Source organism: Lepisosteus oculatus, chromosome 29 (genome assembly GCF_040954835.1).
Source record: "Lepisosteus oculatus isolate fLepOcu1 chromosome 29, fLepOcu1.hap2, whole genome shotgun sequence".
NCBI lineage: Eukaryota > Metazoa > Chordata > Actinopteri > Semionotiformes > Lepisosteidae > Lepisosteus > Lepisosteus oculatus.
The window spans coordinates 3,358,501-3,375,526 of NC_090724.1; the positions used below are offsets into that span (position 1 = coordinate 3,358,501).

The 17,026-nt window shown below is 43.4% G+C and overlaps 1 protein-coding gene across 3 annotated transcripts in view; it reads right to left on the reverse strand.

The window, feature by feature from the left end:
* palm1a (paralemmin 1a) overlaps positions 1–7,227 on the reverse strand; it is a 53,836-nt gene extending 46,609 nt beyond the window's left edge. Inside the window, exon 1 of one of the 3 annotated variants that reach the window (XM_006639796.3) lies at positions 6,632–7,227. In XM_006639796.3, the coding sequence (XP_006639859.2) occupies positions 6,632–6,636 (5 nt within the window). In that variant the 5' untranslated portion in view covers positions 6,637–7,227. The remainder of the gene's footprint in view (positions 1–6,631) is intronic. The other 2 variants (XM_015365611.2, XM_015365612.2) reach the window with 2 other exon arrangements.
* Between the last annotated feature and the right edge of the window lie 9,799 nt (positions 7,228–17,026).

A 17,026-nucleotide genomic window follows, 5' to 3' on the forward strand; every position in this document is an offset into this window, starting at 1 on the left:
GTGTAGAGAGAGTACCTCTTTAACTGGGGACTCAGGGCATCAGCACTGGGAAGTCGCCACTACTCAGATGATTAGAAAAACAATAAAAAAGGAAACTTCACACTGAAAAGCAGTAGGAGGTAGGGGGCCTGCCTGGTAGAGGATTGACTGCTGGGTCATGGGCCTGCATGCTAAATTCTCCCCATCCTTGATCTTAACCTCAAGCAAAACGAGCTCCTTGTTGCCCAAACAGTTTTAATCCAAGCAGTCTCCTCACAGGAGACTGCCATATAATATTGTCTCCAAAAAACAAAACCCGAGTACTTGAATTCTCATCATGTGGATAATTGTCCCCACAAATCAAATTGATTTCCAGATAAAATCATTAGGAGGTTTTACACCCTCGCCCATTCTCAGAAATGTTTTTTCAATGGGTTGAATGAAACCAAAAATATTTCGTCCTTTAGTCAACTAATTATTATAGGATTACAAAGCTAAAGGATCGATTCCTTTTAATTGTACCACACCAATTGCTTTAAGGTTTCAGAAGGCTGTTAACCGTTTGCCAACTAGAAAGAGGTCTCGTCCATTATAAGGAGATACTAACAATGTGTGTGAGGGGCACTGCAGTAGTGAAATCCCCCAGGATTCATTCCGGACATCTATGGAGATCAAAGGCTTTTCCACATTGCTGGCACACATATTAAGATGGATGAACTCTTACACGAAAGGTCAAGGACTTCACACTTTTCCTCTGGAGACAGAAGCAAGACACAAAGCACAGTCCTCCCAGGAGTCAGAATTTACGTCTTATTGATTCAAAGAATGTCTTTTTCAGTCACGCTTTTTTTTTTAGGGAGTGGAGTCAGATCCCCGGACAGAAACCACAGGCAGTTTCTTCTTGGCACAGTCAGGGAAGTATGTCTTATTTATCTGCCATTCCTCTTCTGCACTGGCCATTAAGACATTGTGGACTCTACAAGAAAAAAACTGAAAACCCCCAAACACTTGTAGGATAAGGATCAACACTTTTCACTCCAGCATTCCTTCTTTTCCTTTTCACAAATAGGAAATGTCCAATGTCCAAAAAACTGTCCATACAAAAGAATATATATTTATTCCACAGCTATTTTTGTTTTTGGTACCTTTAAAATTGCACAGTCCATCCATTTCCCATCAATTTAATTCAATACAGGGTCATAAGGGAGCCAGAGCCTATCCCAGCAAGCAACAGGCAAAGCCAGGATACACCCTGGGTGGGTGGTCAGTCCATTGCAGGACACACATACACACACACTCACACCGGGGCCAATTTTCCCAGAAGCCCTTTAACCTCCTGGTCCATCTTTGGAATGTGGGAGGAGACAAGAGCACACGGAGGAAACCCACGCGAACATGGAGAGAACATACAAACGCCACACAGATGGCACCCCAGGAATTAATCCCAGGGCCTCAGCAATGCAAAAGAGCATATTTATCATCTGGAAAAGATATGGTAAGAAAGACTCCCGAAAATCATCTTCCTGAGCTTGCAGTTTTGGAACTATTACACTGCATCTGCCATCTTTCCAACACACCTTTTTGCATGTTGATGCACAGCCCAGGCTGCTGCATCGTCTCTCCCCTCAGAGCAGTAAACGAAACGGCTTGGAGAACAATGTGTAGCACACTCTTGCAAGACTCCTGACCCTGCCAAGACCTGGGCATCTACAGAATCTCCTCGAGAGCAAGTAAGCACAGACCATTTCAAAATTCGTAAAAGTATCGACAATTTTTACCATGCATTTCTGGAATTTAGAGTTACCACCTCATACCCCAATCTCATCAGATCTCGGAAAGTGAGCAAGACTGGGCTTAGTCAGTACTGGGATAGAAGACCTTCAGGAAAAACCCGGTTGCAGCAGCAAATGATGTTTGTGGTCCAGTAGGTGATGCTCTTTCTTCTGGATCAGAATTTCTAATCCAGTGCCTTGGTAAGACATTGTGCCTCAGGAGGTACTGTCCTGCAGATGTGATTTTAAACAATGTCCTGAATACTAGGTCACTAAAGATCTCATGAGACTGCTTGTAAGAGTTGGGTTGTTAAAGCCAAAGACCTGACTAAGCTCCATAATGGAATTTTGCAAAATTTCCTCTTAATTCAATTGATAAAATAATTAATGATCAGACAAGTGTAGTAGTGCTACTGTAGATGCTGCTCTCAGTGATGGATGATGCGTGTCCCATCCCATACACTGGAGAAAGTCTTCTGGGAGTGAAAGATTCATACCAGAGTCTCAGAACTGCAGGAGATCTCATCCATGCAGTGAATTTGCCACACACAGCCCTCTTACGTATTATCTACTGCTGCGAGCGGAGTGACTGTAGAGATTGCTGTGTTTTTTTATAGCCGTTTTGAAAGGAACAAAAACCTGTTGGGCCAACTCAAAGAATGCTGGTTTCTATGGAGACCACCCCATGAAAACTGCTCATGGAACTTTAGCTGTGGCGGTACTAAAAAAAAAATAACACGAGATCAGGAGAAATCAATAAGCTTCCATCTGAGCACTTTGAACACCACCATAGGCAGGGCAGAGAGTATTGAGGAAGGGGGCTGCTTGGTACTGTGCATACAAAACCCTATTAAATGGCCAAAAAGATTTTAGTCAGCCTTTAAGTGTACATTTGAATATATTGTGTATTTTTTAATTTAGTAAATTAGTTTAAAAAAGCCATTGAGTATTTTAACATTCTACTTAATTTTACAATTAAATGCGGCCATTCAAGTAGTGAGACATGATGGTGGTCTCCGTACATAAGCCCTTATTTGAAAACTCCATGAGAGCCACCCAGAACATGAATAGGCTATTAGGCTTGTTATCCCTTTTTATCCCATGTGATTTTACTGTTTTTGAACAAGCCTGCATTATCTTAAATGGAACAATTATACTAAGCATAAACAGCTCCAAGTGAAGAAGTGCAGCATCTATTTCATTCTCAACAAAGACAAAAATGCTTTTTGATTGCATGTTAGGTTTACTGTAATAGAGATGCAGTAACTATTATCTATATTTGTATACAAAAATATAAATGTGCTCAATAAGACATCTCTCAGACCAGTTATACCTGTGAAAACCTAAATACTCAAGAAAAAGTATCTAATTGATATTAGAAGGTAGAAAAAGCCAGTTGTGTTAAGTTTATTCCCAAAGTCATGTGCATTTTTTTAGCAGTTGCATATAGCTTTTATGGATACATTTGACCTTTTTACAGCACAAAGTAACCAATGTATTTAAACATCTCAGGTGGCAGGGCCTGTTGCTTGGTGGTGTGGCACTAGACCAAATGCAGGTGTTAGGAACCACAGGTACCCTGGGACTACAGGAAGAACAGACACTCTGCCCTGGCACCAAGGCAGTGTGCCAGGCTCATTAAGAAGCTCTCTTTTAACAAGCTTCCCTCTGATCCCACCAAGCGCGTTAATTAAGACTCACCTGTTGGCGCCACCTTTGTTAACAAAGTCTGGGATCCCTGATTTTAATAACCCACTGCACCATTTACTTGAGAACTGCTTTGGAGATACTTAAAGAAAATAAGGAATCACTATGATAACTGAGATGGGAAATGGTTTTCAAGGACATATGCTCAATCTAGCCACATCTTGTCATTGATTACTAATTTTAAATAAAAGGCAGCTATTCTCACTCTGACGTTAAATAAAACTCCTTAGGTATTTTGCAGTGCATTATTGATCAAAGAACGACAATGCGATCACACAGTGCCAGCGTTAGCTTCTTGTCTGACATGTCAGATTCAGGAAAGGTAAGGTGTTACAGTCCCCGTACCCTTCCAATAACTTCACCAAATTGAGTTTACACAAGGCTGGAGCTCCGTTATCACCCATTTACAAAAACAGACTGAGCAAAAGTGGCACAGTTGTGTCAGCTGGGCGTGGCCTTGTGTAGACTGCTTGCCCACTAGGAGGGCAAGCCAAGCGACTGGCACCACGCAGGACGATCGTGCTGACTTTAAGGCTGGTGATGCGATATACTGTATACTGTACTGTAGGTAATGGAGAGGGAGCAAGACAGGTGATCAAGGTTATATGGTGGTTCTTAAAAGCTTGCACTCTAGTCCATCTTGTCTCTAGTCCTCTCGTCTTGCTGGAGTGCCGTTGGTCTGTTATGACGAAAACAAGCCTAATAGCGCGACTCCACAATCACACCCACGGCTGCCTTCGTCACCAAGCTCCACTCCGACATGTTACCATGCTGAAATCTCTGGGCTTGAGTCCAGTACGGCTCAGTTATTCACTCATGTAAAATGACCAAAACCAGTAGCCCGAGATCCTCACTGCATGGGTGTGCTTGTGTTTCTTAATTACACGCTTTTTACCATGAGGTTTTCTTCATTAATATACGTTGCGTAACTTATACACTTTTCCATACATTTTCTGCTTACTCCAATACTGGCCTGCGAGGAAGCCAGATTCTGTTCCTGCAAAAAACGGGCATGTCCTGGATGTCTCTGGACTGTGGGAGTGAACCAACGCACCTGGACGAAACCACAAATGCGGACTTGGGGAGAACACACTGTACAAACTCCATGGAGACAGCAGCCCAGGCCTAGAACTGAACCCAGGATCCCAGCACTGTGAGGCTCGAATGCCAACCACTGCATCACCACTTATGTTCACTTATTGTAATTTCTATGTACAGTAAAGTACTTTGAATGGTTCTACATAAAAGCGAAGATGTCACTATGGGATTGTAGAAAGCAGGCAGAGTAGTATTCAGCGTTTGTCTGAGTTAAAGAGGAAAGGCTCCCCTCAGCACAGGGCATCTGGAGAGAACAACTGCAGACGTTCAGGTATCCAGGGAGCCCAGAGGGGCTCCAGCAAAGAGTCTTGATTACAGGAATGCGAGCGCAGGCAGGGGATGGGGGGAGCTCTTGTCAGGGGAGTGTGTGTGAGCAGGCACAAAGCTCAGCTGCTCCCCCACCTAGTCTCCAGTCCAGGGGTCTCAGTGGCCCTTCAGAAATAGCAGGCGTGAGATCAGAACAGGTCCTCTCCAACCCACCCGTGAAAACCTGCACCCACACATGGGCAGATTTTTTCTAATCAAAAGGGGGGCAAGTCCAACCTATTCGCCACCAGCATCTCTCCAGAGCTTCTGCCAGACTCTTTTGTCCCTGTCATCACTACACATGGTCGCACAGCGCAGGCACGCCCCCGTCTTTACCACAGCTGCCCCGAGGGCAGGCACAGCTGAAGACTCCAGCCCCATCACTTCCGAGTCTCGTCTTGCTGTGACAGACCACACTCATCCTGTGCTTTGACAACTGCAGGCTCAGTGCTGGACATGAGGTGTGGCCAATCACAGAGCAGGGATTTCAGTGGGTCAAGACTGATGGCTGAAACTACACTGATGGCAGGTGACAATGGATATCTAGATGACAAGGATACTGATGGACTGAGACTGTTCACTGACAGAACCAGACACACTGACATGCTGGCCCACACAGAGATTTATAGGATGGGCACAGGGCACAATGATGGCTCTAATTGATAATGGAGGCACCACCATGAGCAGAAGATAAACAGCAAATGGCTGGGCATCCAAACTAATGGACGCACCAGTTGTATGAAGACATTACTTTTCACAACCACCCTCAACAATAAACAGCCCAGGACCATCTCAGCCCACGGAAAGGATGAGTATGCAGAACATTAGGTCTGAATCAGCAATTGTTGCTGGAAAACAAATCAAAGAAAATCCATTAAAACAACATTGATTTCACCCCACCTCCCTCCCCCCTCAACCCCAACAAACAGGCCCTCACAGCCATATTGGAGCAGCCAATCTCTCAACAGCACGCTGAGAAAATGAAAGCCTGCTCTCCTGCACATACACTCACATTTAGGAGACATCGTTATCCACTTACTGTTCTACGGCGCTCAAAGCAAACACCGTCGCGAAAATAACATATGACTCCCATTACTGCAGTATTAGTGTTGGGCTGTGTTAGTTACGATTCACAACACAAAGCTAAAAAAAATCAATTATCTATAGATCAATATCTAATTATGCTTCTATCAGTGGCTCCTTGATTCAGTCGTGCGCCTCCTCTATATCGGAACGCCAATAGATTGATCACAGCGGCCAATTCAATGCAATAGCGAGAGCTTTCACGTTTCAGAGGGGAAACATGCGCAGCTGTGATCGAAAGGCTGCCTGCTGGTATTCATCGGTCCGAACCGTCCCCAGCCCTTCTCTACGGGTCTTAAGCAAGAAACGGGTTCTGTTATTTATCACGGGCTGTCGCTGCACCTTGCCGGGGCTCTCAAGCCGCGCGATTTGGTGCAATTAACACGCCTAACAGAGCGCGACGTTTTCAGGCGTGCGTCCTCGGGAACGATCAAGGAAAACGCCTTAGCTGAAAAGAAACGCACGCACTACACGGTCCGACATGGAGCAGGGCATACGTGTGAAAGGCGCGCATGGCTCTGATTTTTAAGAGGCAGAAAAAAAAAACAGTGCATCTTTTCGCCTGCTCAGAAAATGGGTGGATGCACGCAGAGCAGTTTAAATCAGTTAAAGGAATTCGCTGCGCTGTGGAGGCAATACCGGAGCTGCAGGAGTACAGCCGTACACATGTTAAACCCAGTACTTACTCCATAGTTCGTCGCCTCTCTGCTTTTCTTTCCTTGACAGCCAATCTGTCCACAAAATCCCTCTTTGGACTTTTTTTTTAATTGCTGCTGGTTGGTGGTTTATCCGCCCTTCTAGCGTAGATCCCGAGCCAGCGTGCTTCTCTTGGCGACCCCCTCCCTTCTGCAGCAGAGAAAATGCGACTCGCTCCTGCCTGCCGAGGTGAACGTGAGTGGGGAGGTCCACTCGCCCTGCTGATGTGACAGTAGCCCTTGGTCTGCGGGGTGGGTGTGTGACAGCACACAGATCCTAGCCTCTATCCGCTATCAGCATCGGAACCTTTCTCTACCCCTCCTCCTTTTTTTTTTTAATACCGCCTTTTGTTCGCTCCCCGGGCTGTGGTGCTGTGCTCTGCTCTGCTGCTCATACAGTACCACCCGGTCTCGTCAAGAGTGGAGACGGTAAGGCACGCCCCCACCCGGAGAGACTGGGGACACGAACCTAGGAGACAGAGGGGGAGAGACTAAGAAAGAGCGCAGCAAAGGGGGCAGAAGAGATTCGGTTCGCGAGTCCTTGCCCAGAGTCTAAAGCGCCCCTTTGCGCAATCGCATCCGTCTCGATTAGTAAAACGGTCCACCACCCCCCTCCAGATGTTATCCATTCTATTCTGCTCAATTATCCAGGATTATTGAAGGAAATCAACGCGCGGGACGTGTTTATCTATCCCGTACATTGGGCGTCCTGCGGAGATAACGGTGGAAGAACCTGCTTAATTCTCCGTTAAGCTCGAAAGGTTCCTCTGTGGAAGCGCCTTGTAATTAAAATTTGGCATGGGGAAAAAAAACCTGGGCGGGATATTGAACTCGGTGATGATGCGTCTCAATGGCATTGGCACTGATAAAATCAACAGATCCCAAATGTCTGTCATATCTAAAAAAAATACACCACAGCTTGTTCTTTGAAGTGCTTCGGTACGTGCAGAGTCAATATACAGTATAAGGAGATGAATTAATAAAATGCTTTATTATGACAGTGTCACCATGGTAGCAGTATCATAAGTCTAATGCTAAAATAACATCCTTTGATACAGCTGCAGGAAGTATTAATGCATCATTAACCAGAGAGGAGTTTAACAAGATTAAGATACTCATTTTTTATCTACTTATTTTTTTATTGCATTGCAGGTCATGTAACAGAAGTACACACTGACAGCTAGATTACTATTTTTGAACCAATTTCTTATACTGGCATGGTGAGTCCAAGTCTTATTTATATATTCAGTAATGAAACTAAGTCCAGTACATCTCATACTGCCTTACAAAAATGCCACAGAATTTCAATTTTAAGTTATGTATTAAAAATAACATGACTGAATGCACACATTTTAACAAGATAATCATTAAATAATTAATAATTAATATTAGACTTATAATGCATTTGCATTATTGTTATACCTGTAATCAAATACCTGCAGACATTCCTCTATCTTCTGTCAGACTCAAAACAGAAAACTTCACTTCCACAGTTTCTAGTGGACATGGAGGATTAGGTCTCCATTTGCAAATGTCCCTTTAGAATTATATTAACTTTGTGCACAACATTCCTTTCCTGTAAGTGCATGTACAGTAGTGTGTAGTGTGTATACTTAGGAGAAGGTCCTTCAGCTGCATCAGAACCAGAAATCGTACATCTCTACCAATTCCTGTTAGAGAGGCCCTTTCTCTTTCTTCTAGTTCAGATCTAAGCTTATCTCTTGCCCTGATCCATTCCATTTTTAGGGTTGTGCTACAATTACCCCATGCCTTGCAGACAACTGTGCTAGCGCTGAATTCCTCAAAACTACATGGAGTTAGCATGGCAGCTGAGGGACGAGAGAGAAAAGCAGACTGCTCAGGATCCACCTTCAAAAACTGTACTGTAAAGTCTGGGAACTCGCATTGCCTCCAGTAATTGCAATGATACGCTGGCAAGCTGTTGATTTCAACATAGCAAAGCAGTTCCTCTTGATTTGTTCTTTTAAGCATTCTGTGAGAAGCAAATGAATGCCAAAGGGGAAAGACCTCTTTTGAGACCTGTTTTGAATGGGAGAAAATCTTTTTAAAAGAAATACTCAATGCTTCATCCTCCTGCTTCCATTCTCCAGCAGCGCTGGGTGATAAAGTCAGTCCTCTCCTGCGGCGGAGTCTGCTTTTCCCCCGTAGGCCCCTGAAGTGCCGTAAGGAAAAAAAAAAACAGATATCCCAGTAAACGTGGAGCGCCTGGCCTGGCGGCCGAGCTGGCCGAGGGGATATCCTCCGTTTCTGCTGAGGACGGAGAATGAGCAGGAAATGCTTTTGCAGTAAACAGCCCCCGCCAGGTGGCTTGGCTCAGGCCTGTGCAGAAATTCCCAGCTGTGCTTCAGTCTGTGGCTGGACAAAGCTGCTCTCCTCCGCCCTCCTTAACAGCAATAACCAACTATTCAGACAAAGGAGGGAGAAACCAAATTCAGCCTTTCGGTGCGAGTTGAGTTTTTCTGTTTGTTCTGTTAATGGCACTTTTTCGGATTTTGTCAAGACGGAAGACTATGCTATACAAGCACTGTCTTGCTTTCAGTCACATCTCTGGTGGCTAAGGGTAATTTATAAAGGTCAGAAAGGAAGAAAAAGGGAGAGGAGAGAGGACAGAAGGGGAGTTTAGGGTAGAAGTGAACATTGCAGTGTGTTCTGTAATGATCAGATGTTGTGTTAGAGTAGTGTGTATATTTAGACTTTTGTTTGTTTAGGAGTAAACGGATTGACAGCCAAATAGGTTTTCCAACCTGCAAAATTCCCACAAATAGTCAGTACTGTAGTAATATTAAAAATGTCTTCATGATAGATTCAAAAGTTTTACACATACTGGTTATGGTATGATTTAATGCCTAAAACATTTATTTAATAAGAGAGCTGTTTTATGCTATGTTGGTGTAATTATAGTACAATGTCAATAAAGTAAAAGTTTAAATGTCTGAACGACTTCCCGTATTTTGTTCGACATCTCCTACTCCTACAGGGTCAGACAACAGCCCTGATTGGACAGGGGCCAGATTTTAAAGGGAATTGAAGTAGACAGGTCAACATTCCTGCTTCATTCTTGAATTTGACCATCACTGCACAGTACATGGTCACACACATGCCATATTACAAGACTTTATCTGCCTAGAGCCACAAACTCAGAATAACAGACGTTCAGGAACAATTCACTATAAATCATGCACAGAAAAAAAATCCCAAAGTAAGAGTTGATTACATCAGAGAATGCAATATATGTTACATAGATCACAAAAGAGATTTATTTATACGCGCATACAGATATATTATACTTTCATACCCCTTCAAACGATATTTTGTTGCCCCCCACCATGACATGTTATGAGATTTTGTGTCATCTTAACCTTCATTCAAAGTGCAGATGCAAGAGGTGTCTGTAGAAAGCACATTATCACCCTGCGGTCTGTGTGGGTCCGAATGCCCCAGTACAGTGATAGAGACACTATACTCTAAAAAAGGCACCATCCTTTGGATGAGATGTAAAACTGAGGTCCTGGCTCTCTGTGGTCATTAAAAATCACAGGGCGTTTCTCGAAAAGAGTAGAGGTGTCTTTACCTATCATGGCCTCCTAATAATCCCCATCTCTGAACTGCCTTCATCACTCTGCTCTCCTCCCCACTGAGAGCTTGTGTGGGGAGAGTACTGGCGCACTTTGGGTGCTGTCCCATCCTCCAGGTGGGCCTGCACACTGGTGGTGGTGGAGGAGGGGATCCCCATTACCTGTAAAGTGCTTTGAGTGACATGTCCAGAAAAACACTATATAAGGGTAAGGAATTATTAATTATTTACAAGCAAGATGATGCCAGGGGTGTTTTCCAAAGGCTATAACTCAAGTTGTGTCAGCAGTAAAAAAAGACATAAAGCCCACTAAGTTGATAGACACTATCTTTCATTGAGAGATTGTACCTTGGGCATTTCATTTCAGTCATTTAGTTGTTTGCGTTGTGTAAAAACTATACACTAGAGGTTGTTCTGTTTAGTTAAGCGTAAGGGGCTATTGAAATTGAAATAACGGGTGCGTGGTCTCTCTTGCAATTGCATGGTTGACAGTTCCCTCTAGCGGTCAGACAGGGTAGTCAACGCTGTAAAACATCCCAGCCGAAGCTCTTTGAAGCAATAAGATTTCCGGGAGTTCTCCAAACAGCTCTTGGCCCGAGTTCAAATATTTAAGTCAGCATCAATTTTTGCTGTTGTCATATCATTTATTAACGTGCAAGAGACGTTTAATGTAGATCTTAGATTTGACAATCCATGCCGTCATTTTAAGCTGTTCTTGTTGAGAGAAACTAAGAATATATTTTATAGATGTTCGTGCATTCAGTCGGTAGCAACTTCTCGATACAGACCTTATTTTGTCGGTTCTGAGATAAAATGCAACCAACTGAGGAACAAGCCAGTTCCAGAAACCAAACTGAATTTCACGACCAAGGAACGTTGTCCAAGGTGCTGAAACGTCAGTCGTACAGTATTGCAGTCCCTCAAAGATTGGAGGCACGTCTGTCGTAGTAAAGCTATTGTCGTGTATAATTGTGCTTTGATATGCAACAACATTCAGTTATCCACAGGCTAATAATCTTGTTCCAGCACGTGGTAAGTACCTGCAGAAGCAATATGAAGCTGTATTTGAAAGATACCGTAAGTAAGGCCATTCTTAGATGATTGCATTTTGCATTTTGTGTCAAGTCCTCTTTGGCCTATAGATGGAGTGTGAGATCTACTCTTGGAATACACGATGTATTTCGTCCTCGTATTCCAAAGCGTTTATGGATCTGAACTAACAAAGACCATTAAAACGTTAAAAAGAATTTCATCACAAAAGTTATAAAAAAGTCAAATTCACTGACAGAACAATCCCAATTTTTATTGAACCACGATAAGTTTTCTACATGGCCAGAAATCCTTTATCTAACCTGAAGGTAGGCTCTGGGTGTTTATTGACGTTTTCCAATTATATTTCTTATATTTATATTCCTTACTGTTGACATGGTTTAGAAATGGCCTGCTGTGGCTTTAAATACTTCTTACACTGGAACAAAGTAGAAGAGGAAAAAGTACATACCCTTTTCTGAAAGATGCGATTTATTGTCTATGAAAAGTGTCCTTTTTTTGTTTAAATTTCAGATCTCGTTGACTGGCAGAGCTTCTCTCTGGAGATATAAATGGTTTTGACAATGGAGCATTTTGTGTCATTGCTTAAAGGTTTCCTTCTCCCATCAGTCTACCCCTCTCCTGGCAATAAAATGAATTTGGGGACAAAAACAGAAAAACAGAAGATACAGCTTTGATCAATTTTAATCCACACAGTAATGATCACAACCAACCCCTTCCAGGGTTCCTGGGCCAGGCTGCTCACAGACCAAGATCGAAGATGGAATGAGTTCTGGGAGAACCAAGTGTATGTGGACACCTCACTGGTAGGTATACTGGGTGGTGGTGTGGACAGCACTGCTTGACTATTCCCTCCTTCGCTTTTTCAAATCAACTGGGAGAAAAATAAAGCCTCAGTCCCTGTCACTGTGTCCTCACTAGTGGCATCACTGTGTGGTACAGCAATCCTACCATGCATGACCGAGACGCGCTACAAAGGGTTGTGGCAACACCACAGAGGATTGTAGGTTGTGATTTACCATCAATCGGTGAGATTCACACCACCACTGGCAAGTGGTACTGCACTGTTAAAGCAAGGACCAATAGACTCAAGACCAGCTTCTATCCCACTGCAGTACACATCCTCAACAGCTAACTGCAGTGCCTTCGTACACATTTGCACTACACATGTTTTGCATGGTCTGCCATGTTTTTTTGTCTCACTACTACATTTGTTTTTCTAATCCCATTTCTCACAATGCAGCAGTAAGTGCATCTCAGCCTCTGCTCCTCCCTGCTGGCAGTGGGAGTCACAGCCTGTCCTCTCTGGGACACCAGGCCTGGCTGTGTCCAGTTTCTATGGCCAGGGTGTGGTGGTCACTGAGCCTGTCCTCTCTGGGAGACACAGGCAGACCTGCCTGCCCATCTTCTATGGCTTGCTGTATCACATAGTCAGTACTGGGTCTGTTTCTCTTTGGTGTGTATTACCCTATTAACTGAGAGACACTCTGTGTTGCCTTTTTAGGGTTCCATAGCATTCCAGTTTATATGTTGTTAGTCCCAGGGGTTGATGTCGTTTGCGTTTCTCAGTGGTAAGATAATGCTGTTTGACTTGTGTTGTGATTTGGTTGACTTCGATTCATGTTGTTTTAGCTGTGCTGTCCTGGGACTGGTTGGCGTCAGTGCGTTTCAGTACTTCTCTTCTCTGGACTTATTTCTTGGCTCTTCTGGACCTTGTAGTGGCAAGAGTTTGGGTCAGCATTTTTCAGTTTAACCAGTCTCTTTTATTGCTTTCTCCTATAATACCCTATGGGTGTTTTGCACAACACAACCTTTATAGGGTGCATCACATTTTCTTGAAGATAGACCTTCAAAAAGACCTGAGCAGTGTTAATGCAAAGGCTGTTGCCTGGGATTAGCAAAATCTTTCCGAGGCAGGTTTTACTTAGAATTGGCTGTTCTCAGCAATTTCCCCACAGTCTGCCCTGACCACCTATACCCCTCCTCCTTTTTTTTTTACTGCTCTCCACCGGCACGACAGTTGCCGAGGCAACCTGGCACATTGCAGTTACACAGATCAATGGAGTCCGCCCAGCAGTCATGTAGCTGAGCGTGAGGAATTGATCTGGGCTTCCCGACTGAGTGTAGGCACTATGGCGGAGAGGATGTTACAGGCTGAAGGCTTTAGGAAGGAGCTGTGAATGTCTTCACTTTCAGCTCTGCTGGTGCATTTCCTTTTCTGCAGTGAAGTGTGCTCTAGTGGTACAATATTTGTATTCAATTCTGTCATCAGGAAGGCCCAGTGAAATGAATAACAGTTGGTATAACATTTTTCTTGGGTCTTTATCTTGAGCATTACTATGCTGAAAGTTTACAAATATTTTTCCTCACATCATGGTGATTGTCAGCTCAAAAAAAACCAAACAAAAATACACCTGTTTCTCAAACATCATGGTCTCAAATGCATTCCTTTAAAAATGGAATGTGCACACGCTACTGTGTTTTAAATGTGAGCCAATTAAATCAACTTTCACACAGAATAGAAAAACAAGAGCAACAAAAAGAATTTAGCTAAAGGCAATTTCAGAAGGCAGGGTAAACAACTGCAATGTGTATAAAACATGTAAATACATTTCAAGGCACTTGCTAACTATTTTTGGCACAATTTAAACTTGAAGAGGTTTTTGCAGTTGAGAAAGGTCCATGACTGCATTAGCATAAGGTTTCAATTTACACCACAATAAGACGTTTATGATTAACATTGAACTGCTGTCACACAGGAAGCGGTGAATGAAGTCAAGTGTATTAAGTGGAAATAATAGGTTAGCGGCATCATAGGCTTTAAATGGAAGATGGCAAAAGGTTTCAGTCGTTCCCCGCTTAAAATCGGGAGGGTCTCTATACTGGGAAATGAGCAGGAGTATCATGGTCTAGGCTACGGGTCTGCTTTTTGGAGTATAAGCCAGTACAATTTGCTCAACTTGCCTTGCGCAGTCTGTCTATTCTTCTGTAGCTCTGGCTTGGATAAAGGATGCCAGCTTGATTGATGCACCATTTTAAAACAAATGGCGACTTCTGTTCGGCAAATAATCCTCTTCTGTTGTTCTAATGCTCACACAGTTGAGGCACAGACAAAACTAACATTTTTTACGGTTTGCTTTGTCAGGAAAAGTAATGAACACTAAGAGACTTAACAATAGTTTTAGTGCACAGCCCAGACAAAGAACACGGTATTAACTTTAAGCCTGCTGCCTTGGGGTGGATGGCCAAGTCTAATTAGAAATAAAGAAAGAATTGCTTCATGTGGCTCCTGAGAGCTGTAGCTGGGCCTCCCAGGCTTGATATTTCCAGGTACAGATCCTGTTAGCGCGTATGGTTGGCAGCTTTGTGTGCCCACAAGATCACTGCAGAGGCTCCAGTTGGAACGACAAGCAGCAGAATAAACAGCAATTTTGGCACAGCGAGCTGAGCCACTTGCTATTTCTTGGCGGAGTATGAATGTGTCCATCTTTAGATCCAACACTGAAAGAATAAGAACTCTGATGCACCGTCCTCAGCTGCCAGCAGCTTCCACCCTCTTGCTCTGCACTTGCATCAAAGCAATCTTATCGCAGAAAGATGGGAAATTGACGGGGGCGGCACATGGGCGCAGTGGTCAGCATTGCTGCCTCAGAGCGCAGGGAATCTGGCCTGAATTCGTGGGGGGTCACCTGCGTGGACTTTCTACTGTGAGAGCCCTCCAGGTGCTCCAGTTTCCTCTCACAGTCCAAAGATGTACTAGTGGGTTCATTGTCTTCTGGGAAAACCGGTCCTGGTGTGAGTGTGTTTATATTTGTGCCAGGGTGAATCCCACCTCGCACCTTTAGCTGTTCATCATGTTACCAATCATTTGAATAATCGTGCCACTGTATTGTATTTCTGTATGTGTTTGTTTTGGAGTAAATGTCATGTCAGTTTATGATCTTTTATGCCTATGAGCTACGTTGGCAACTTAATTTTCACCTTGGGGATTTATAAAGCGTATCATATCGGAGCAGGAGAATGATTTCTCACTTGCTCCAACATCACTGAATACTTCAGTACGGACACACAAGGAATGAAGTAGACCGCGAAGTTTTCCATAGAAGCATTCTGGAAAATGCAAAGCCTCTCTTTTGACTTGATCCGTTCACTCATGTCACCAGTATAAAAAATGCATGTGGTTCATCTGAAAGATCTCCCAAGATCAAGGAATTCTGTGTCTCACAAGGAGGTGAATGTACAATAAATTACTCAAGAGGTCTGGAGGGAGATTTGCAAAGGCGAAATGGCCTTGGCTTTATGTCTGCTGATTGCATGGGACTTGACCACAGAGAGAAGGAGAAAGCACAGCTTGTCCCTGGGCTACTCAAACTTTGGAAACAGCTTGCAGCACTTGTACCTGGAGCTCAGAAATGCAGATGCCCTAATTAACCATCTTGGAAGATTAATGGGCTTGAAGAAAGTAAAGGAAGTTGCTCCAGGCCACATATAGAAACCATAACAAAGGAGGGAATAATCTCTTTCAACATATTGAATGGAATCCCCTTGGATTGAATATTTTTGCAATTCTAAAGGAAATTGAGTAATTTAAAAAGCTTTAACAATCAGTGGATCGCAACCTGAACCTGAAATAGAAAGACAAGTATAACTAATTCTTCACAACATGGCGATACTTTTTTCTGGAATTAAACCGTTTTTAGGGCCAAAACAGTTTTCCTAAGTGTGTAGAAGGGGATGTGCAAGCTTTTACACGGTTGGTATTGAACCCATGTTTCCATGTGAAACAGTCCAACATCATGGACAATCACAAGTAATTAATGAGTTTGAAATATAATGGAGAACATTCTATTATAACCTCTCCTGATGGAGCCAAAGAGAAATCACACACTGTATGATCACATCAATCTCTGTCAGGCCATTGCTGCATAAAACTTTAAGAGATTTCCTTTCAGCTCATGAGTGGGCATGCCCGAGTCTTGTGTCAATGCAGCGTGGAATCCAAGATCGTTCTGGATCTTCGGCCCATGTCAGAGTTGGATTACACAATGGACAACACTCCACTGAGCTCAGTAGAAGGAATCATTATTCATCCGAATGGCTATGAACGTTCATTTAGTTCAGTTTCGCTCACGTCACCAGATGTAGCCAAAGCTGTAACTCTGTAAATTCACAGTCAGGGAAACTGAGGCAACAGTGCGGCATGCTCCATCACTGCCCTGCCCTGCACGGAACCTGCGCAAAACACAGCAGTATAGCACACGCTAATGAAAACGTAGTAGCAAGAGGCATTAGTCGTGGCTGAAGTCGAATCTGTGGCGCCACTTCAACTTCATGCAAATTCTGGTGGGTCAGGGGATGAACTTTGAGAGAAGAATGAGGTCCCAGAGAAATTCAGGAACAGACACTTTAAAAGTGGCCACACTCATTTGCGAGGTTGCCAAAGTCGCTTGGTTAAAGCCAGAATCTGCCAAAGCAGCATCTGATGCTTCTGTGTTTTTTCAGAGACTGAGCCAAAAGAATGAAGTCTGGATTTCAGTGATGGCATTAAGTGTACAACAGATGACATTTACAGAGTTTTATGGGCTTAATTTTTTTGAGCGCTTCTTAAAAGGAGAAAATCCTAGGTCTATAGTGGATATGAAATATAACCCAAAAACAATTTCAAACTTCGAAGTACAGTATGACAAAACCAACAATGTGGATCTACTAACCATAATGTGGATCTATTTCTGTATCTTAAG